This window comes from Pelobates fuscus, chromosome 8, assembly GCF_036172605.1.
Source record: "Pelobates fuscus isolate aPelFus1 chromosome 8, aPelFus1.pri, whole genome shotgun sequence".
NCBI lineage: Eukaryota > Metazoa > Chordata > Amphibia > Anura > Pelobatidae > Pelobates > Pelobates fuscus.
Genome location: NC_086324.1, coordinates 80,860,374 through 80,884,306, shown reverse-complemented (window position 1 = coordinate 80,884,306; position 23,933 = coordinate 80,860,374). Strand labels below are relative to the sequence as shown.

Below are 23,933 nucleotides of genomic sequence, written 5' to 3'. Positions count from 1 at the left end.
CACTAGGTTAGGCCGCATGGCCTGTTGCAGCTTTTCCGCGGCGTATCGGTGCCGGGTTTGTATCATCGTGTGCTGGGTGCTGTTCTGCGTCTGCTCCCAATCACCGTTTGCCGCTTATGCTGTCCTGTCAGTTGGTATTTTCGCTTTTGGGTCCGTTATTGCAGGAGCTCCCAAAAAGTGCGTCTGGCCATCTTTGCTGTCAGGCCCTGCCCCCCCCCAGCTAGCTCAATCTTAAAATCCTGTTCCTCCATGAGAGCAGTATGGCTGCATCACTAACAGTGACGTCTCTAAGATTCATACTTGATGGGGGGGGAGGCACATAAGGGGCCAGGGACAAAAGTAGAGAGAGAGAGAGTAAATAAATAGAGTACTCCTTGGGAATTTTTTACAAAATGTATTGAAGTGTGCAATCAACAAATACAAATTCCAGGTGCAAGGTCGCCATGGTGACTAGACATTTCGCCCTGGCACTTTGCTAACCCGTGCAGAAAACATTAAAGCCGGGCGCCGGAGGGAGCATAGAGGCGGCGTGTGAGGGAGCAGTAATCTTCCTGCAGTTCCTATCTGCTTCCTTGAAGTCACTCCGGCCCTGGCATAACTACAGAGAGCATGCATGGGAGCAGAGAGTAACTGCAGGAAGATTGAGATGAGACACACTGGACGCCAGGGAAAGATCCACTCAGCTCTCCCAATGGTAGGGAGGTTGGGTGGATTTAAATTAAAATAGCAATTTGTGAGTGTGTGAGTGAGAAAATGTGTGTGTGTGTGTCTCAGTCAGAGAGTGTGTGCCTGTCACTGTATGTCTGTCAGAATGTGTGTATGTCAGTCAGTGTGTGTCAGAGATTGGGAGCGGAGACCTGTATGCATCCCATAAAGTCCTCTGAGGTTTTATCAGTGAGAGAAAAAAGTGTTGGAACGAACGCCAACATAAAACTGATTAATTTGCTTTACACTGTAGTATAGTTACTGCTAAGCAACTGTTTATTTTAATTTGTTTTGTTTTTTTTCTCTGTTGCTTTGTAATTACCATTCTACTGACTAGTACAAATGTTTATTTGTATACTGCTTTTTACTTTGTTTGTGTTTCTGCACTCTTCAACCACTTCAACCATGCTTTGGTTGTTATGCATATTATCAACCTGCTTTTGACTTACTGTAATACTTGGTATACATTTGTACGAAAACTCTTGTTTGCTGCTTAAATGCTATTTGCATTATCTGGAGCAATAAAAGTGCTCTCCTTGACAAGCAAAGGTGGTGTCATCCCTATCAAGGATAGGTAGTCGGGAGCTCCACGTGTTACAGAAAACGATTCTTAATGGGTAGGTATGAGCTGTATAATCCAATCCAAATCAGTAAAATAAAATAACAGAACACATTTGTCGTATAGTAGGCTTTTTCAAGTGTAGTCTGTCCTGGTGAAATATTATAAGCAAATTCAGTGGGAGGGATTAATTTAAAATAATTAAGGAACACACTTGACCTCAGATAAAATATATATTTAATTTTGAAAGTCTACTACAGTCATCAAAACAATGTTAGCTTAATAAAGCAGTTTTACGGTATAGATCATGTCCCTGAAGTCTCACTGCTCAATCATCTGCCATTTAGGAGCTAAGTCAGTTTGAGTCACAGCCAGGGGAGGTGTAGCTAGGGCTGCATGGCCAGAAACAAACATCCTGCGTCAAAAAAGATATGTTAACTTATTTTAGAAGTTTTATCTCCTGCTCTGTAAACTGAACTTTAATAACACAGAAGACTCTTGCAAGGTCTAGTAATTAACAGTACAGGAGATAAGAAGTTCTAAATAAAACAGATTGTGCAATACATGCAGAGAGTAATTTCCACAGGTGAGCCTTTAATGATATCAATGCAATCATGGCACAATGCTTGGCAGAAAGTAGAAAGTAATTTCAGAAAGCAGAAAGTAATTTCACTCCTAAATGGTAGAGAATTGAGGAGTAAGAAGGCAGGGGCATGATCTATATACCAAACTGATTCATTAAAAGCTAAAGTTGTTTTGGTGACTTTAGTGTTTATTTAAGGTTAGATCATGCATTTATAATACCACTAGTACCATTATACAACATATTTAAAAAAATGCATATACTGTATATACTCGAATATAAGACGAGTTTTTCTGCACATTTTTTGTGCTGAAAACCCCCCACTTGTCATACATACAGAAAAGTACCGCCGGGCTCATTACAAGCCCGGCGGTCCTGTTGGAGACTGGCAGTTAGCGTTTACTTACCTTTCCTGCATCTCCTGTCAGCTCCCTTCTCTCTCCTCCGGTCCAGTCAGCTCCCCTGTCAGCTCCCACTGTAAGTCTTGCGAGAGCTGCGGGGTCAGAGCGTGGCAACGCTCCGTGCGGCACTCACACCGCGAGACTTGCAGTGGAGCTGACCGGACCGGAGGAGAGAGAAGTGAGCTGCCAGAAGCTGCAGGAAAGGTAAGTAAATGCTTCCTGCCAGCCCCCCTCCTACACAGCCCATCCACTAGACCACCAGGGAATGAGAGCCCCCCTTCCTGGCCAGCTAACAAGCAGGGAGGGGGGACGAAAAAAAATAAATACAAATTGAAATAATATAAAAAAATTTTTTTTTAAATAATAATAATAATAATATAAAAATAATAACATAATAATAATAATATAAAGCAAAAAAAAATTAAAATAATAATATAAAAAAAATAATAAAAATGCCCAACCCCCCACCAAGGCTCTGCATCACATACACATACACACACTGCACTCACACTGCATTCATACACATACACACGCTGCATTCATACACACACACTGCATTCATACACACACAAACACACACTGCGTTCATTATATACACACACAACACACAAACACACACACTGCATTCATTATATACACACACTGTGAATAAATATTCAATTAATATAATTTTTGGGGGATCTAATTTTATTTAGAAATGTACCAGTAGCTGCTGCATTTCCCACCCATGTCTTATACTCGAGTCAATAAGTTTTCCCAGTTTTGGGGGGTAAAATTAGGGGTCTCGACTTATAGTCGGGTCAACTTATACTCGTGTATATATGGTATCTTGTTTTGATCACATTTTCTTTTTTTGCATGAATATATCTGGTCACATTTATATTAGAAAAAGTAACCGAAGATACATGATAAATTAGAAGGTGGCCTAAAGTGTGCCCTGTCCAGTGCCTAAAGTGGGGACTGCAAGTAAGTGCACGATAAGAAAATGAATACAGAGGATGAGGGATAATGACAAAATAAGAGGTACCTCAGAGACATAAAACACAAAAAATGAAAAGAGTGGGATAAAGTGTTTTGTAACACAGACCGCAAAACACCTTTAGGGAAGAGGATGGATATAAAGGCCAGAACTCTCCCACAACACTAGCAACGTTAGCTGAAATTTCATTGTAACGGATCACCTGGCACCCTGACTGGGTACCTCCGTTGAAGGATGCTCCTAGCGCTTCCTCAGGGCTCCAATCATTCCACCAGAGACCATAACCACCACAGACCCCACGAACCGCCGCAGCTTGGTTGGGGTCTCGACAAGGCTCCAGGTTCCAGTGGGTGAATCTCTCTTTCCCCAGAGAGTGAAGCAGGACAGGAAAAGGAACAAGCTCTTACAAGAGCTTAGTGATTATTCAAGGGAGTATGAAGAGCATAGCAATCCTTTGTAGCAGATTCCCCAAATAAGGGACAGGACTCTAAATTGAGGGTGAAGTAGAACTGAAGGTTTAATGATACAGCTGCTTCTTTTATACACATTTCCCCACAAGGTTATCACCCATGTGGACCTTGTGGAACACAGGACACAAAGTTATAACAGCCAATCAACACAGTACAGTACAGTCAGACACTCCCAGCTAATGCACACAAACCCTCCCCTCTGCCTGTGATACAATTACCAAACACAATGGGCTAACTTAATTACCACAGGCAGAAAATATACAGTTTTACTCAAAACACAGAAACACCCCAAAACAACGACATATCCCCATAAATCATACGTAGCTCTGATCTGGGCGAACAACATATCCAAAAATCACCCAGATCAGAGCAGGGGTTCCGGAATTCCATGGAAGTCGCATTTGACCGACCGCAAGCATGGCTTTCATGCCCAAAAGAATTCCACAGATTTAGGCTGTGCGGCCGGTCTATCTTCTCATTCAAATAATGTTCAAATTGCACAAATGGATCCATTCGTGCATTACTCCATTAGATGTGCCTCGTTTGGTAGACTGCTCTCAAGAAATAGCGCTCTGTTCGTATGGATTTAGCCGAACGCACGGAAGGTGGAAGTCTCAGCGGTGTTTGTGGAAACAAAACACCCTGCTGAACGCGTTCGGCTAAACAAAATGGCTGCCACCATGTGTTCGTTCATACGAACGCTGCCCACCCAGCTGTTTGCCAATTAAGCTGCGGTTAACCACAACTTCTGGGTGTTTAACAAGCCGCACACTCCACATGCAGGGTGGTCGGTCATTCGGTGGTTTGTTCGTCTGTTTGAATAGCATTATCCTGGCTGTAATAGCAGTTTAATTACCGAACACATCCACGAATACACCAGGGAAATGTTCAAATCCAAACAATAAAGGCTAAAGCTGTAATCCAGGGACAGAGGGTTCTGTCCCAAGTGCCTTGAACCCCCAATAACAGGGGCCATAATCACAGGGCAGGAGGTCGGCAAGCAGGCCCCTCCAAAAACTCATGGCAAACCCCCTTTTTTTTAATAGATTTCTTGAATTTTTTATATTTTGAAAAACGTATTAAGAGTTCACCCAAAAATATTAAATGATTTGAAAAACGTCTTCAAAAATATTAAATGATTTGAAAAACGTCTTCAAAAATATTAAATCGAGGCCTTTGTAAGCAGTCCTAATTGTGGCCTGGATCATAACTGAGCACCAGTATTTAATAATGTTTTCTGAACTTTAGTTCTAATCAAGTGTGTGTTTTCAACACGGTCACAATCCATCTTCTGCCCGTAATGCAAGAGGCTTATATTCCTTAGGTTGATGAATATGATAAAGTACTAATGATGCTGATAAAACGTTAGCATGATTGTGGTCACTTAAGTCGCTTAACTGCCTAACAAAAGGTATACAACTGTTTTTTTGCTGAACCTATTATATCAAAGTCTATAGAAAAGCATTGTGCCATGATTGCATTGATATCATTAAAGGCTCACCTGTGGAAAATTACAAGGGAAGGCACTCCCTTCAAAATAAAAAAAATAAAGAAAATTAAAAATGCCTGAGTACACAAAATAAAATTCAGTGCGGGTTTCATTGATATTAGTGATCGGAAATATTGTTATTAAAATATGGGGCTAAATAACTAAAATCAAAGTCTGTTTTTTTAAAAAAAATGTTTTTTTTGTTTTTTTTATAGCTTTTATCCCGTCACATACAGATTCTTTTTTTTTTAGGCTCACTATGTGTGGTACCAGCCAAAACAGTGATAAATCAGGTAAGGGATGACAAAAGAACAATAAAAGTACTCCTAGCTCACATTCTACCATATATATCACCAGATTGGCTGGGTCTACTCACTATATTACCCCTTTTTTAACTGGCTCTCTCACTTAATAATTCAGCTGGGGCCGAGGGATCCCTCACTCTAGCTCCCTAGATCTCTACCACAACATTTTGACCATGGGACTTGTGCAACTGACCTTCTTTTATTAATGTGCCGTTCCTGCAGGGTCTTCTTTCATGGTCCTGGATGGGAGTTCAAGGTATTGCCTGTCACGGGAGCTGTACCCCAACACGCAGGTGAGAGTAAACCCACAAAAAGTGGATCCAAAAGGCACATTACTGAGCCTTAGAGTGGCTGGACTTAACGTATTAATATAGCAAGAATCGAGGTCAAGGCTACAGAAATGCACAAAGGCAATACAAAGCCAGGTCAGGATACCAGAAAATACAAGTCAAATACGAAGCTGAGGTCAGGATACCAGAAATCACAAGGTCAATACGAAGCCGGATCAGAATACCAGAAATCACAAGGTCAAATAAGAAGCCGAGGTCAAACACAGAAAAACAATAGGGAATCACTAGGAACACAAAACAAGGATCTATTCAGAAACCACGATAGGACAAAGAATATGGGCCAAATCAAGCCTTAAATAGGCTTACATGTGAACTGATTGGTCCACGTCATCATTGCGACTCAAAATAGATTCGGATTGCAATGATGACTTGATCACATTAAGAACAAACGTGACGTCACGCCTACACTCTATATAAGGAAGTCCTGCTGCGCGGATTGGCTGGACCGCCGGCAGGAGGGGGGCTGCACGGCTCGATGGAGGCGAGTACCCTTCCCTATGCCGCACGGCCGTGTGGAGCAGTCGGACTGCGCAGCAGGAGGAGGGCTGCGTGGCCGGAGGTAAGTACATGCCACACTGCCATCTTAAAGTTTCTAAGATGGAAGAACCTGGAACTCCTATCTTCCTTGTGCACTTTCTGGACCTGTGTTGACACTTGTGACATGGTGAGAATCAGCACAAAGGAGCCAGGACGCTGTTCTCAGATGTGATGCAACACTGAAGGAGGGTGGCTATTGGACAAGATGTATGACAAAGCTGACAGAGCATGTGGAGCTTGACTACAGTTCCACCCTTTGGCAACCTGCAGCTTATACATAAGGACATGTTATTTAAAAAAAAAATCAAAAAACAATGATGCATCCAAGGGTGGGATTTTGGACAAGCCAATAAAAAAAAGGAAAGGGACAAAGCCACTTTAATTAAAAAAGTATGAGAGGGGTGGCGTAGCTTGACTCCAAGCGGGCCAGACGTACCGGCCAAGAGCTTCTGCGTCTGGGGCCAAGATTCGGGGTGTACTGCCCGACCACTTGGTGACACTGGCTGCAAACAGCAATCACCCTGACCGGAGGACACCACTGCACCCGGGGATACCCGACTCGAGGTTCCCCAAGCTTGTGCTGTCCAACCCAGCCTAAACCAGTGGGAGCCGCGGAGAGACGGCCGCTTTCCCGGTTCTCTGGCCAGCGGAGGGGCGCTGACACATCGCTAGCCCCCCCCTTGGGACCGGGGGGATATCACGGTCCTCCACAGAGTACTCACCTCAACGTTGCTGGGAAGCAGGGTGTCGTGGGCATCCGGCAACCAAAACCTCCCGAGCTGTCCGCACGAGGCACACAAGTTAAGATGGCCGCCGACATGACATACATGACATGGGCCCACTTTGAAGAGCGCATTGAAAAAGCCTTTAAAATCCTGTGGTCTTGACTACATGCTGCCATCAAGAGGCAATCGAAACAAGACTTACCTCCACAGACCGTGGAAAATCAGACATCAGCAACACGGCTAGCACACTCACAGTGCAGCCGGCTCAATGGAGGGGAGGAAGGAGGAAGACGGCGCCTCCACTCTACAGACGCCACTCCAAGATCTGCCGCCACCCACCTAGACCTCAGCCCACACATGGACATATACCCAGGCACTGCTCACAAATCCAGGTACTCTATGCTCAAAGACAATGCCAGCTACAAGCAGGAGGGTCCCAGGATTCCATCCAAACCGCGGGAAGCGAACGGACTTTACTGGACTGTATCAGAGTATGGGGCTGGCGGGGTGGCCTTGTAGAATCCCAGTACTTGATTATACCTTGGGGCAGGCTGTATGGATCAGTGGGCATAGGATGATGATCCTCCTCAACAGGGCCCCACTCCCCACAGGCATCTAGGCCAATATGGAGTAGTGCTCCTGTCCCTGCACCCCCATTTTCAGCAACTTGCCAGTCTGAGCAACAAGTTTAGTTTTTCCTTATTTTGGGCTCATAGTTTATTTTAATCTTGCACCAATCTGTGGCATTAATCTAGCTCGTATCACCTAGGTGCTCCGTATGGGCACTGTGCCCTCATTTAACCTTAAAATTTAACCAACGCTTAGGAAGACAAGCAAGATATATCACCTCTTAGCCAATCAGCCAAGCAGGAGCACACTGGTGTAATCTTGTTCGTATAATCTTGTGTATAGTCTCTGAATAATGCCAACTACAAGACACACTATGATGCTTCCCATGTTTAGTGTAACTTAGTTTATCTCCTCATAGTGTTTGAAGCATGCTATTGTAATTCATGTTTGATCACTAGACTAACACTTTCGGTTTTCTCAGCAATATATTAACCTGAAACTGTATAGCTTTAATCTCACGCTGTAATACAATTACCAAAAAAGAGAAAATGTGCATACAACCATGATTACTCCAATGTTACTATTGTCGACTATGAACGTGAGGAATGCCGTTGGGGTACCTCGCGAATGTTGTTACACTTGTATGCACGACAAAAATAATTTTTTTTTAAAAATAAATAAAAAAAAGTATGAAATATTCACATGTGTCTGTTTACTAAAAATATAAAGTACCTCAAATTAGAACTGCTTAAACACAGTTAAATTAAAATTTCTTAGTTATCCATAATATAACTCTTGAATAGCAAACCTTATTCGTTACCTTTGGATAATTATTTCCAGCATCTCTAGTTCTTTAATTACCATACACAGTAAACTTGTCAAATAGCCCATTGCCCTACGTAATTAGGTTTAAAGTGTGTTCTGTACATCACAATAATAACGATAACAACAAATCGAGTTGAACATATAACAAGAAAGCTTATTTGAAGTGGTCATTATAAAGTAAACATGTATCATATATGTATTCATTACATTAAAAATTACCTTTTGGTTACACTGTAACCTGGGATCTAAGCTTCAGTCAAATGACCTCTTTATTATAAAACTGTACAGGCACTTTCACTTAAAACAACTCTAATTTGCTATTTATTAAAATGGAAAAACTATTCAGCTGTAGGACCCATTTACTTTGAAGCAGTGGTGGACTTTAGTATGCTGTGGTTATATAGTATGGCTAAATACCCATATCTGTTCGCTAAAATAGCTGATCCTGTCATTGCGTATATGCAATCAATCTTCCTTTAATATTTATTTTTTTATACATTTATTTCTTTACAGCAGCACCACTATGAAGAAATGTATGTTCTGGGTGTGAGTGTCCGTATAATTCCCCCCTCTTCTCCCACTCGTCTAAAGAAAACACAAACAAAAACAAACCAAGTGCACCATTATGTTATAAAAATAGGGGGGAAAAAGTGTGTTAGCACATGTGATCACATCTGCTAACACGTGGATATTTATGCAAAAAATCATTACATACTGCATTAAGGAGCCTTCAATTCCATCAATTCCATCTAAAGGAAATGTCAAACTTATATGGAACACAATCATAAAAAGTTCTTATAGTGATATATTATAACATTATAATGTCCATCCTGCATTCGTTTTCATAATCAAGATACTGCTCATAAAGGAAATCCAGTATTTTTTTTTCTTTCAAAAACTGTTTGCAATTAGCATTGAACAAATATTTAACAACAAATTAATTTCACCTAAATCTAACCAAATTACCACGGATCAAACGGCTAACGGAGATTTAGTAGTGTTTTAATACAGTCCTTATTTCTGTCTCACAGTCCATTACCCAAGAGGGCTGTGAAGCCAGAAATGGCTTGGTGAGTGTAATACAATCATCAGTAGTAGGCCAGTATATAGGAGCTGTCATGCTTTGTCTTTCTGCTTGTTAAGTCTGAATAGTTCTAATTAGTTATCATGCCTGCTAAGGTCCATGGACAATGGAAAAGGGAGAATGGGAGGTGGGAATGTGGGCTGGTAGCGTAGCCTGCCAAAGCATCTTTTGCTTGGCTTTCTTTCTAAACTTGGGTCAAGTCTGCTATGCAGCGTGTGTGAGCACAACACTGCGGTCCTATTTTAAAATAGGCCAAGCCGTCTCGCTTGGAAGCTAGTGTCCTGCTGAGAGCATCCAATCAGCGAGTAACAAACGAGAGGAACGAAACAGCATCACCTGTTGCTAAACAGCTTCTTTGGTTAAAGGGCAACTGTGCTACACAGAGTGTCCACATCTGCAGTTCTATTGTCTGAGTGCCCTGCTAGGCACAGAGGAAAGGAGGCTGCATAATGCCAACAGAATAAGGCAACTTTACGGATTGCTTCTGTGCTGAAAGAGTGAACACTTCTTAATTTATTGCCTGAAGGGCCAGCATCCCATTGCATGAAGAATTTAACCTTAACTTTAAATTAATGGCGAGTCTCAGCAAGAATTGAAATATTTCAAAATAAAAATCAATAACGACTACAGCAAAACAGAGCATCAAGTGGGTTTGTAACCACAATACAGGCTGGATTTTTCTTAATTAATCAGGCCAGGCATGATGCTGCTTGAGCAAGAAAACTCTGAGATGCCTCTGTACTTTTGTTTTTAGAAGTGTTTTCAAGATGAATTTATTCTAAGGAATGTAACAATATGATGCTTTGTGGTAGCGGTTTAGCACATTGTCCTTGCCATATGTGCCCTTACATTATCTTTAGCATTTTAAGGTGTCATTACTAGGACACCTAGAAAGCACTGTTGAGGGGGATACCAAAACTCCACAATTCAATTGTATTTCCCAACCCGTTCATTCATATCAGCTGCAATTTTTTGGACCTCTCTCAGATCAACTCATACTTTCTGGCCCCCTATATTTCAGCTTAATTTCCGTTTAGGTCAATGCCATTACCCCCCATGCAAATTAATTCTTCCTGCTCCATAATCAAAATATCATATTTCTCTTTCAGCTGGAAATTTCACTAATTCACCTAAATTACATTAAACGTATCTCCTCTCATTACCCTTCCCAATTCTGCTCTGCTTCTTTTCCCTTTCAACTTTTACTTTCTTAAAGGGGCCCTATAGTGACATGAACACAAACATGTATTTCTGACACAATAGTTTTAAAACCACGATTTAGGTGGTTGCCACCATTTTACCTTGGATTAGAAAGGTGTTTATTCACCTTTTTCCAGCATCGCTCGGGGATCCTTGCATCTGGACCCACTACTGATCCACCATCTTGGCTGACATCATCAGAAAGCATTTGATTGACTAAGATAGTCAATTCTGATGATCACAGCCATGGAGGTGAGGCAGGGGGAGTGGCACCTCTATGGGGAAAGTTCACAATAACTATCTATCTATCTATATACACAAATATACATGTGTGCGTGTGTGTGTGTATATACCCACTCCAGGTCCCAAGCTTGACAAAGACTCCTGTGTAGGTCAAAACGTTGCTATTTCTGTTCTAATAAAACTGCCTTTTAAGCGATGTTGAGTGCCTGGACCACACTACTTTTCACCATATGTATAGGGTTTGCAAGTCCCAGGTCTGGTAGCACCAAGGCCCAACGGCTTTTAAGAATGTGGATTCTTCCTTTTCACGTGGATTACTAGTTCAGAAAACAGACACATTTTCTTAGGTACATGGTGAGAAAAAGTGTTGCTGTTTATTATAATTAGCATTCAAAAAATCACCCTTTTTTAAGACACTGTCCAACATTCTTTTTGTCCAGCCTCCTGTTTTCTAAAATGTGCCTCTGATGATATGGGTGCTGTAAATTACTTCTGTGCTATTTATTTACAAAATGTTCAATTCAGTTCTCATTTATATAGTGTTTCACTGATATTAACAATGGATTTTGAAAGCTATTAAACACTTCTGACATACTGATATTACTGGATCTCTTGATCAGAAGTTCCAGCATATCCGATGTATATTTTATGGAACAGAGAGTTTATGCCTTTGAATTATGTGACTTCACACACCTGAGAAGTAAATTTAACCCCAGTCACTACTGATGCACAAGAGATTTACTGATTTTCATCCTTTTGTTACTTTGCCCTATACTGGATCACAGGAAACAATAGGGGGTAGAGAGAATAAGTACACAGACATGGATGGATGACAAATGAAAAATAAACATATAAATGAATGGGTAGAAGTGGAGTAAAATATTTGTAGGTGGGCTGGCTTTTTTAAACTATAGGACGACAAAGGGACAGGAGTACTGAAACGTTTGTATTTGGCATGCTCTGCTAATAAATGGTTTCACCTTGGCCTGATTAACTAAGTTGGGCATTGCAGTTTTCCTTTTTCTCATAATGATAATATTGGCCCTAACTGTCCTGTGGACAGAACACAGCCACTGATTGATTAAATCACCAGGTACCATTGTCAAAGTCTGCTAATAAGATGATTCAATAAACTTGCCAACTAAGCCATGCTATTAAGAGCCTGACAGCATATCCTGGTGATCTCAATGATCCACTAGTTAGAATTCACAGAACAGAGAAATATGGGGGGGAAAGTATCAAGTCTAAAACTTGATAACGGCTCAGAAAGAAGCCGAAACGTTGTCGCAACTTTTTTTGTTCCTAATAAAAGACTGCCTTTTACCTCAGGTGTGCCTGGATATTATTATTTTCTTCCATTTGATGTCTCCAGGGATTGGCCCTCCCTTTCTGGAGCACCCTGCAGGAATTATTCCCCCCTTTTAGTGTGTGCATTATATTCGTGTTGTTTTGCAACAAGAAGAGAGAAATAGGTCATGCAGTCAGTGAGGGGTTAAATAATTGGGTTATTGTAGTTTAAGTAGTTTAGGGGTGTATTATAAACCGTTTCCACAATTTATGCAAGGATACAACATTAACAAAGTGTGCTTCACTGCCAGCATGTAATCAGTCAGCAAGGACATTACATAACATGTGCAGTAACTTAGGTTCTACCGCACTATCATACGCAATCTAAAGCACAGATTTTTAATATTAAATATACTATCCTCAAATAATGAGGATATGCTGGAAAAAAGGCAAATACAGTGAAATACTTCATGGTAGCAGTGTAAAATATTAATATATGATAGCTTTTCTGAAATAATGATTTCATCTAAAAGGTTCAAACATAAATCTATAAATGCAACACTGCCCAAGATAGGGTTCTATCTGTTTGGCCTGGCAGACTCCAAGAAACCTCACGCTATACTCAGAGACAAATATTGTCTGCAAGCCTCTCTTCATGTAGTCTAAATACAAATTAATAATTTTCATTTCCACTAACATGTGAATGAGAATACAGACAGTTAAAAGACTAAACAAACAAGGTTGAGCTATTTTAATGTTCCATTAGTGTAAAATAAGAACAATAATGATATGAAGGGAGGGGTGGGCAGAGTATAAGAACTTTTGGAGATTATTTGATATCCCATATCTTGCAAAATGTCATAATATAAGCAGAAGCAACAGCAAACTGTATAGATTAAATCTATTCCTATCTAAGGGTGAACATACCATCCACACATCTTAATTGGTTAAGGTTAACGTTATTTGGAGCACTTTAATGCAATGTTTTTTTAACTCCTGTCAGGATCCCAAAATCTTGACCCCGTCAAAGTCCTCGATAGTTTGAACAGACAAATCGTCTCTCTCATGGGCAAAGGTAATGCACACAAAAATTATCTACAGAAGAGGCACTGCCTACAATATCGTCTATTCATAGAGAGGATAAATGTGTTGCTGATTTTTTTCTTTTCTATTACATAAAGTAGAACTGAAGAATTGTTTACGGAACAATTTTACAAACGAAGAATGGTTGGCCAAGCTAATTCTATGTTTGTAGCTTGGGTTCCTGTCACAAAGAAAAAAAAGATTTAAGAGTTTCTTGATTGATATACAGTGGGACCTCGGTTTACAAACGCCTCGATTAACATAATTTTCGGTTTGCAAATGAAAATCCACTGAAAATAATGCCTCGGTTTACACATTTTTTGCAATACAAAGCAAGTTTCCCCAGGATGCATTACACCTGGGAGGTTTATAGCACCGCCCCCTGTGGGTAGCACGTGGCGTTGAGGGAGGTGGTGTTGGAGGGGCTTTTGCATCGAGATTTGGAAATTGCTTGCAGTTGTTTTGGGACTTTTTGGTGCATTTCTCAAGCTGTGGAAAGGTAGGGAGCTGAGCTTTGTCGTTTGCATGCCTTTTATTGTGTGTTCTGCATTGTGGGTTGCTTTCCATGCCAGCTCATTTTGACTTTTTTCTGACCTCCAGAACGGATTAATTGGTTTTCAATGCATTCCTATGGAAAACCGTGTTTCGGTTTACAAATTTTTCGCAATAATAAACGTCCCGGAGAACGCATTAAATTCGTAAACCGAGGTCCCACTGTACTTACTTTTAGTTAGTTCCAAAAGGGAGTGCCTATAGTGGTCCTTTAAGCTGTTTATTGCTATGTAACAGAATGGCAAATATAACAAATTGATTAAAAGGTTTAAAAGAAGCTGAGTGATAATGCACTTGCTTAGCAGGAAGCTCAACCCTTTAACAGCTACAGACCACCTCATACATTTCCAAATTAAAAAGTAAAATTAGTAATTAATTTTTCCTTTTCAAATAGTTTTTATTGATATATTTTTATAAAACATAACAATATCATTTTTGGAAACAAACAAGTAATAGACATAGTACAATTAGGGTAAATAAAAAAGTAGAAAAAAATAAATAAAAATAAAATACAAAAGTAAAAAGAAAAGAAAGGGGGAGGGATCCATAATTTTTGTTGATAATGCTATTGGATGTCTACAACTATTCCATCTATTAAAGAATTCATAAATATAATACTTGAAATAATAGATATGAACAGGCACTAAGACAACCTTTTCCACACTCTGATGCATTAAAACTTAAATGGGACGCCATACTGCATAGTCAAATATCTCTTGAGCTCCAGTCTAAATCTTGATTTAAAGCAACTTTGACGGTGACAAACCCCGAAACTCAATGTACCAGTACAGTCACTCTCGTTCAGTACTTCTTCCAGACCTCTGATAGGTGGCTGAGGCCTCCGGTAATTCACGGTCTGTTGAGCCCTCAGAGGGAGAAACTGACGATCTCTCCGCATGAGGTGATCCGGGCTCCCATCTGTGTGGAACGTCCAAGCCCCATACTCACCCCACCCCTCTCCCCTTTTGGACCTGCAGGGGCAGTATCCTCACCATCTCTTGATATGCCCTTATCTACTACTGAGCTATTAAGCAGGTTTTATGAATCACCCTAGGATGCACTGCACTATTAGCCTGCATGACACTTCTGATATGATCACCTTGATAAGTGCACACGCATCGTACCACGTGTCTCATATAGCCAATTAAGCATGATAAACATAATTAATAAAAAAAATGTACAGTTCTATCAACATGTTCTACTACACCCTTGTCTTTTATCTTGTTTTACGTATCTCTGTTGACATGTTACAAAGAGCTTGTGAATTAAACACAGCACGAAAAAAAAGAAAGAATAAAAACAAACAAAAAAATACTTCAATGGGATACTTGGGAAACTGAAGTGAAAAAAAGGCTTCATGTATGATTACCACACCCCCCCCATACAGGTGATATTGTAAGGTATCTGTTGTTTAATCTTATGCAGATCTGCTGAATAGTACAGGCATTACTGATTTATTTACTATCCACTAGAAATATTAATTTTAAAAAAGAAAATAAAAAATCAATTAAATAATCAACATCATAGATTTATTCACTAAAAAACACAACTTTTTAATGTTAATTTAGCTGGAATTTTGCAACTGAGTTTATAATGAATCCGATCAGCGTTGCTTTCAGTTAGTAAAAAAACAAGCAAAAACATATATACATGTATATATTCTAATATAAACGGAGATGTGTCTAACCTGTTGCAGGTCTGCAAGTGAATATAGGTGAATTTGTTGGAAAAGATATTCTCGAGGGAAAATTCTGCAAAGAAAAAAAAAATTCAGTGAAAATGTAGAAGACGAATTAAAGCAAAAGAGCTTGCAAAGACAATACAGCAGTACCTGGCTTAACAGCAGTTCATAAATACATTGCTCTTCAGGTATCCTCAGATAATCAGCATGTAGACAATAAAAATTGGGTGACGTTTCTAAACACCCCCAACCCAATAAATGTCAAATGTCGTCTTACATCTTGCTCCTGAATCTCGTTCTTGAGAAAGATTTGCTGTTCTTGTCAAAATATTTTCAGAATGCACAAGTAGTGTTTTTGTTTATGCTTGGAGCACATGGGGGTGTGACAGAGGATCAGTAATGCCACAACAAGCGCTGTTTGTGAACTACCTTTTGCATTTCTTATGGTTTAAAACTGTCTCCCATACTAATTGTAAATATAGATCACAAACACTTAGGGTGTCAAATTTAGACATCAATGCCATAGCTGTTTTCAGTTCCCTTTGTTCTTTCACTGTTTCTGTATGTGTCTTTTTTTTCTTTTTTCTTTTTTTTAAATAAGCCTTAGAACAAAGTGCAAATGTGCAATATAAACAGCACACAAATATATGAAAGTACATTAAATTCAGTAAATATATGAAAAATTAGATCTACTGTGGCATTGTAATGCTACATGACACACTTAGCATTTTACTTTATTGCATCTTGTCATTGGAATCATTATCTTATGGGCATAAAGCTTTCTCACACATATGTCATAAAAAATAAATTTTCCAACACTAGCATCATGCTGTTAACTAATGGCAGCCATCTTTGAATCATCTGCTGCAAAATGGCTAACGTTTAGCCTTGCTTTCATTCCATATGGCCTCACTTACAATCTTCCTCGATTCAATTTTGACAGACCTAAGTGCTCGAGTCTGTTATAAGCATTTGTCAATGTCTGCGTAAGATCAATGACATCAGATAAAAATAAACACATTACTGGACCAGGCCTGCCAGACACAAACCAATGGGTTGTAGTTGAATAAAATAAAATATACGCTGTACTCGAGTGGTGCTGTATCTGTGTAAAATTAATTTGATTTGGCAGTCCTTTTCCAACTATAATCTGATTTCATGTACTTATTATTTGATTTTTACAGCCTGAAAAACTGAGTTTTCAGTTTAGGTACTTGACAGTATTTAATATACAGTTTCAGACCTCTGGCACAAATCTGAAATAAGTGATAGTAAAATCTGTAATGTAATTGTAATATAATTATTAATACAATAAAGCTACTTCTGCCATATGGCAATATTATATATTGGTGTCTGGTTATCCATCTATAGGGTAGGAAGATGACTGACAAACAGAAACATATATCTGCACAGCTTACTTCAAGCACCCAGAAAGAACAGTACTTAATTTTTAACTTTTAGGATTCTTTCTTTTTTTACAATATTTATTTTATAAAGTTTTTGAGTATCAGCAATAGTGAAACACAATAAAATCACATACTAGAAGTAAAACCAATAGTGAAATGAAATAAATATCAAATCAGATAAGATTACAGTATGTGATTCTGCATCTACATTTTCATATACATTCTGGGACCATCCTCTTCGGTCAAAAGCAAGATGCTGAGGTTGCATCTAAGCCCAAGTGTTTACTAAAGGTACAAACCTTAAAAAATGAGTGTTGTGCATCTGAAATAGCTTGATAATGTACAAGCACCTTCTATATTTGCACAAAAGGTGTTTCTTACAATAAAAAAAAAAAAAAAAAGAAGGGATAGTGTACTAAAACTAAACAAGTTATCGTTAACCATTGGGTTGCAAACCAAAACTGAACCTAAAAGAATTACAGTGGCTCCTAATGGTTGGAACATGTCTTAAGTAAGCCCAATAACATTAAAAAAACATTTTTTTTTTGCAGAATTATTTTATGTATGAATTTTTTTATTTTATTGAAAATGGATCAATTAAATCATTTTAGAATTGAAGAATTGGTTACTTTGTATATATTTTAGGTCCCTGTTTAAAAAAATTAAGAATAATTAAACTAAAGTATTAACGTTCAGATTCTATTAGACTTGTGCATTTTGTTTTTCATCTAAATTTCTGGCAATTTGTTCATTCTCACAAATTAGAAATGACAAAATTGTAATTCTAACGGAATAAAAAACAAATTGCTTATCGAACTAAAATTCTGCCATAAAATTTGTTCATCTGTTATTAGCTTAATTGCAAGAAGGCTCGCTCATTGTAATTAGATTATTTAAAAATAGAAGCAATGAAGAGGTCTGCTCCACATGGTGATTTTCCCACAATCACAAAAAGCATGTGGGATAGGGAGTACAATTTTAAATTCCCTTTTGACACCCCTCACCAAATGCTGCAGGTGAGGGGCTGAATTAATTCTGCACACTTTACTTAGGAGCTAAGTGACAAATTAAAGCTTATGAAGATCAATATGAACCCATATTAGTATATCATGTCCCCACTCCACCATGCTATGGGTACGGGAATACCTACTAATCTGCGAGCACAAAATGACAAGCGACTGAGCACCTATAGTCACTAATACAATAAAGGAGGGACCTGGCAAGCCCTGGGAAAGAAATAAAATAATGAAGTTCTATGTGCGGATATAAAGAAATAATAAAGCTGTGGGGGAATGACATAGTATACCCCTGTGCTCCCACAATGGGGCTCTAAAGAAATAATAATAAATTAATTAATTTAAAAAACCTTACAAGGGCTTCTTTGGGACCTGGTCCTTTTTATTTTAAAAATTGTGATGGGATTTAATGTTTGTTTTGTGACTGAAGAAAAAAGTTTTAAAAATATCTGAGGCAAATATATATAATGGGCCCGCCTCACTATTGTTAGGGTTATTGGGTTATCTTATATATAATATAAGATATATATAATTTTGTTGGGGAGAGTTTATTTAAAACTATCATGATTTTGGGGGGTGAGCAATAATATGTCCACTCCCCCATGTATATGGTATTATTAGTCCCCATTTGCCACCAACAGGTGATGGCTGTGGGGACATTATGTCCCCACCTAGGTTAAGTTCATATTTAAAGCCCTCGCCCACCACCTATGGCTAATGGCTGAGGGGGACATTTTGTTTCTTCAAGTTAATATTTGCATAGCCACCATGCTCCAACAAAGAGTGGGGCTGGGGGGACCATCGGAATCCCTAGGTTATTTTATTTACAGCCCCCACCCACTGCTCATGGGAAGGGCTGGAGGAGGGACACTACTTCTTTATACTTAATATATTTCTTTCTAACTTTAGAGGATTTATTTTTACCTTTAGATTACTGCTCCACAAGTCTCTTAAAAAATGTCTCTAATCCATCAGCGAATGGGAGTCCTTGATGCATCTCTGGGAGATAATCACTAGTCATGATAACCCAGCCAGTCAAATGTTTTTTATACAGTGTTATTTACTACAATTAGAATTCAAAGTGAATGTTTTTAGGACAAAATAGCTGAATTAGAAGAATACCTGGATTAGAGAATTCTTCAAATTCATCAATTTATATCCACTCAAAGGGTAGTTTAATTCCTTTCCACTTATTACAGGATACTTACTCTCTAGCCCCAGGCGAGGTATTTACATACCTAAGAGTTAAAATTACCTATCTACAAAGCAAATATTAGATCACAACAATATCACTGACTTCCTAGTGAATCACAATCCCCATAAAAGAACATCCTGCTCACTCAAGTTTCTCAGCACTAATGATACCTTTATGAAATAGTCTCCCATTCTGAAATGGGAATTAGACTTAAAGAAAACATTTGAGGTACACTCCTGGAAACAGAGTATTAAACAGGTCAAAAAGGACATTCATTGTGCAATTTTGATTGAGTTGCATTTTAAAGTACTATACAGGTGGTACATGGTTCCAACAAAACTAAACAACATTTATAACGACCATTCAGACTAATGCTGGAGATGCGGTAACGCAAAGGGATCCCATTTTCACGTTTGGTGGGAATGCTTGGGATTAAAAAAAAATATCTAACAAGACTCCTTTCCCGAAATTTTGGGAATAGAGATAGTATTGTCTCCGCAGTCTTTTCTCTTTTATTTAGAACTTCCCCAAATGGATAAACGATCACTTTCCCTGACGATTCACATTTTGCAGGCAGTACAAAGTATGCATGGCTAGAAATTGGCATGAGATACTAATTCAGATAAATCACCAGTGCTCTATGGAGAAAGGCTATTTTTTGATAAATAACCAACTGGCGTTATATAAAAAAATATGGGAAAAATGGTTAACATCTCCAAACACTGTTACGTTTTAGATTTTTAAATAAGATTTTCAGACTATCTACCAATGGCTATTTATGCCCACCATCTCTCCACCTCGGGTTAGAATGAATGTTGTTTGTAGTTTGAATGTAGATTGAATGTTTGCTTAATTGGAAAATTATTCTGATCCACTGTGATTACTGTTAAAATTTATATATTGTTACTATTGTGAAGGTTTTTTCTCTGTGCATCGGACTTTAATAAAGATGATAAAAAAAAAAGAAAAAAAACATTAATTTTGGCATTAAATTTAAAATGCACATTGAATTCCCACTTAAGTGAATAGCCCTAATAGTGACTCTTTGGAAGGTAGGCCACACGAGCAGCTAATGTGTCAACAAAAGTTCTGTATGAAAAGTTCTCACTTCCTCCTTGAATGGATGGCAAGCCTTCTGGCTGTTACTTTGTCAAGCTTGGTTTTGGAGTTTGTTAATTTCACACATACAATACATCCAATATTATTCCCTAAAGACTACTAAAGGTCAATGATTTTGGCTTTGTCTCTAACTTTCCCAAGTTAATAAATAAGTCTCAATATTTTATTTTTTTCTGTTTACATTTTTTAGATACAAATACGGCCATACACATACGTAATTCATACTAGATGCTCACAGTTCCTTATTGAAAAGAGTAACTATGGCAATGTTAAAAGCTCACTTAGAGTCCATTATTAAGAATAAATTAAAAACAAATACACAATCCATTATGTATCTTCCTTTACAAACAGAACACATGAAAAACCAATTTAAAGATATGTATTCACACACTCATGGCATATATATATAGAACATATAGATAAAATATACATTTTTAAAAGCGTACATTAATCACCTTCATTCAAACAAGCAAATTTATCATTGCTGCCATTAGTTGTTTTTTTTTTGGGGGGGCCGAGACATAACACCTTTTTAAACAGGAAAGTCTAACATTTTATCTTGAAAGGCACTGCGTCTAGTCTGTACAGCCGCCAGTCTAATAAAATTGTATTACTTACAGTTTACTTGTTGAAACACCATTGGTTTAAAATGTTTACACTACATTTCCCCAATATGCTTATTTAAGTGGATATTGTAAATACGTATTCCATTATATAGATTCCTGGGTCTTCAACCAAAAGATTTTAGGCCATCTGGAATCCTTCAAGAGTAAGCACTATTGAAAGCAGTGCGGCTTTTAGTCCTTCTGAGAATACAATTCAGACTGAGACAAATTACATGTCTGAAATTGCTGTCATTAAATTTGTATCCTCACTTAATTGTGTTAGAATTGAAAATTTCAAACAGTAATTCTGTTTTATTACAGCACCTTATGATATACTTTATAATATCGCTTCTTTTCATTGTGGAAGATGGATGACATATATACAGTGTGTTGTAGTTGGTTTAAAATATAAGAATATATTGGTCATCCCAGCATAATAACGCTGTATTATGCTTTTAATGATGGATAAAGTGAAGTGACCTAGATTTGTTAAAGGGAAAGAAAATAAGTATGCAGCCATGAAATGCCAGAGATTTAAATTAACACTCCAAACATCATAACGACTAAATTACTAAATTCAGCAGTAGTTATGGTGCCAGGAGCGCCCTGGAACCAATCTCACTGTAATTTGTCAAACAATGCTATAAAATAACTTACCTAGGTCCCTTGGTCGCCTCTGCTACATCCAATCTTAAACTGCTGGAGAAGCAAAATGTCTCGACACAGTACCGTGCTCATTTGCCGAAAGCGGTCAGCATGACTCTGCTTATCTTATTGGAGCTAATCGGAATTGACTTATTTTAAATGAAATTCTGAAAGCAGCGCCTGCAGGTGCAACGCCCTTGCAGACTCGGGCAAATTGTCATAACTTTCTAAAATGGGCTGATGCTCACAATCTGCTGTGTACCAATCACGTTACAATTACTGTCTATCTTATTTATATAAATCAGTTGGAGAAGATTTTTCACATTTGCGTATGTAGTTATTGCTTGCTTTATGTGTTATATATATGTTGAAAGACAGCTAAGACAGACGGATAGATGCTGTACTCATGAGAACATAAATAGTTCAAAAGGTGCTACCAATTGATACAACATACAAAATACAATGCATTTAACATCAGACTAGCGTTAGAGCCCATAGATGCACTCAACTTCAAACTAGCCATAGAGCCAATAATGGCATTTTATAATAATATAATACATAATATACTACATAAGCCTGCAACAACTATTTTTGGAAGGTTTTACTCTTTATCAGCCTAATGCCTGCCGACTGAGATTAACCTAAGTTATATGGAACAACCATTTTCTTTGGACACAAGGTTAAAATAGGACCATCAGAACTCAAACACTTTAGGTTTTAAATAATCAGTTTCATATAAACATACTGCAAAGTTCCCTTTTTAATTTGTCAATCTGACAAATACAATTTCATCGTAAATGATAGAGAATTAATAATAAAAAGGGGCGGAGTCTGACTGCCAAACGGACAAGACGTGCAAAGAGTGGGCTCACGAGTCTGGAGTCAAGATTCAGGGCACAACGCCCGACCACCCGAGCACACGGATTGCAGGCAGCGCTTATCGAGTGTAGCAGACCGACCTGAACCCGGGGATACCAGACACTTGGTCCTCCGGAGCCGGGCGAACCACGTGCGACGAGCAGCCTGTGTGGGTGGGAGCCGAGGAGAGACGGCCGCTCTCCCGGTTCTCTGGCAGACGAGGGGGCACACACATCCTACCCCCCCCCCCCCACCGATGGGGGTTATCCCGGTTCCCAAAGACCTGTGATGGTTCTGTACCCAGCAGAACCATCAAGCTGCCAGGGTCTGGAGCCACTTAACATGGCGGACGCACCAGGCGCTGCAACAATGGGCCAGACAATACCGCAACTGGATAAAGCAGACCCCAGGTGTCATGCTACGGACACCCTGGGGGTCATATTTGACAATTTCTGGTCCATGCTGCAGGATCGCATGAGACAAGCACAAGCCACAAGGAAGCCGGACAGAGGTGAACAAAAACGCAATGAACGGCGACCTCAGCGGCCTCCCAAGCGCCGACAGCCAAACTACAACATCCTCACTGCACCAAAGGGACAACCGCTACCACATAAAACCCACAGACGGAAAAAGCGGGCTACAGGTGGATATACTACCCGTCGCTGCCGCACAGTCACGACCTCTACAACAGCCCTACCTGGTGGTGACACTCTGGGGAACCCACAGGGACCACCCAAGGGCCGAACGGCACACCTCACCACTCACAGGGACGAAGTCGATCCTAGGACCGTATGCCCTTCTTCCGAGCTGGGGGCTTACCTGGAGGTGATCCTCCCACGCCACCCATATACCCGAGGAGATCGTCGTGTTCCAGCACACCCTCGGGCCCCCGACCCTGTTGATGGGGTCAATGGACATGCGGCAAAGGCCCCTACTAAGGCCTCGGGCCGAAGAGACACGGCACCCGGACGACGAGCACCCAGGAAGTGCAGAGGGAGAACTGCAATGTGGGGAGCTGAGTACCAGGAAGGCCCGGGCAGACTCAAGGGCGCCTCAGCAATAACACTCCAGCACAAGCGGGGCATTGGCTGAACCTGCCGTACCATAGAAGCACCAGCCCTCTACCATGAGGTGCAGGCTGGCTGGATGACATGTGCCTAAGCCCAACATTAAGCCCACACACTCACACATTGGGACTCTCTCATACGATTAATGTTCATTCGATGTTGCCTAATAAGTACCACTAGCATGCCTCTGTGCTGTACCTTAAAAGTGTGATACAGGACTTAGTACCAAACATGATATAATCTGACTATGCAATCACCATGTCTACTATATTTTCTGTTTATATGACTCAGCTCATGTTTCCTTTATAGGAACAAGCATTTATATGTTCTCTTTTGTCCACTCTACATAGCTGTGTTTTATTTACTTTAGTACGCTTTGTCTCATGTCCCTCAC

General features: G+C 39.4%; 1 protein-coding gene across 1 annotated transcript in view; it reads right to left on the bottom strand.

The window, feature by feature from the left end:
• PLEKHM3 (pleckstrin homology domain containing M3) overlaps positions 1–23,933 on the bottom strand; it is a 220,129-nt gene that overhangs the window by 69,211 nt on the left and 126,985 nt on the right. The window contains exon 6 of the mRNA XM_063430113.1: positions 15,635–15,698. Within this exon, the coding sequence (XP_063286183.1) occupies positions 15,635–15,698 (64 nt within the window). The remainder of the gene's footprint in view (positions 1–15,634; positions 15,699–23,933) is intronic.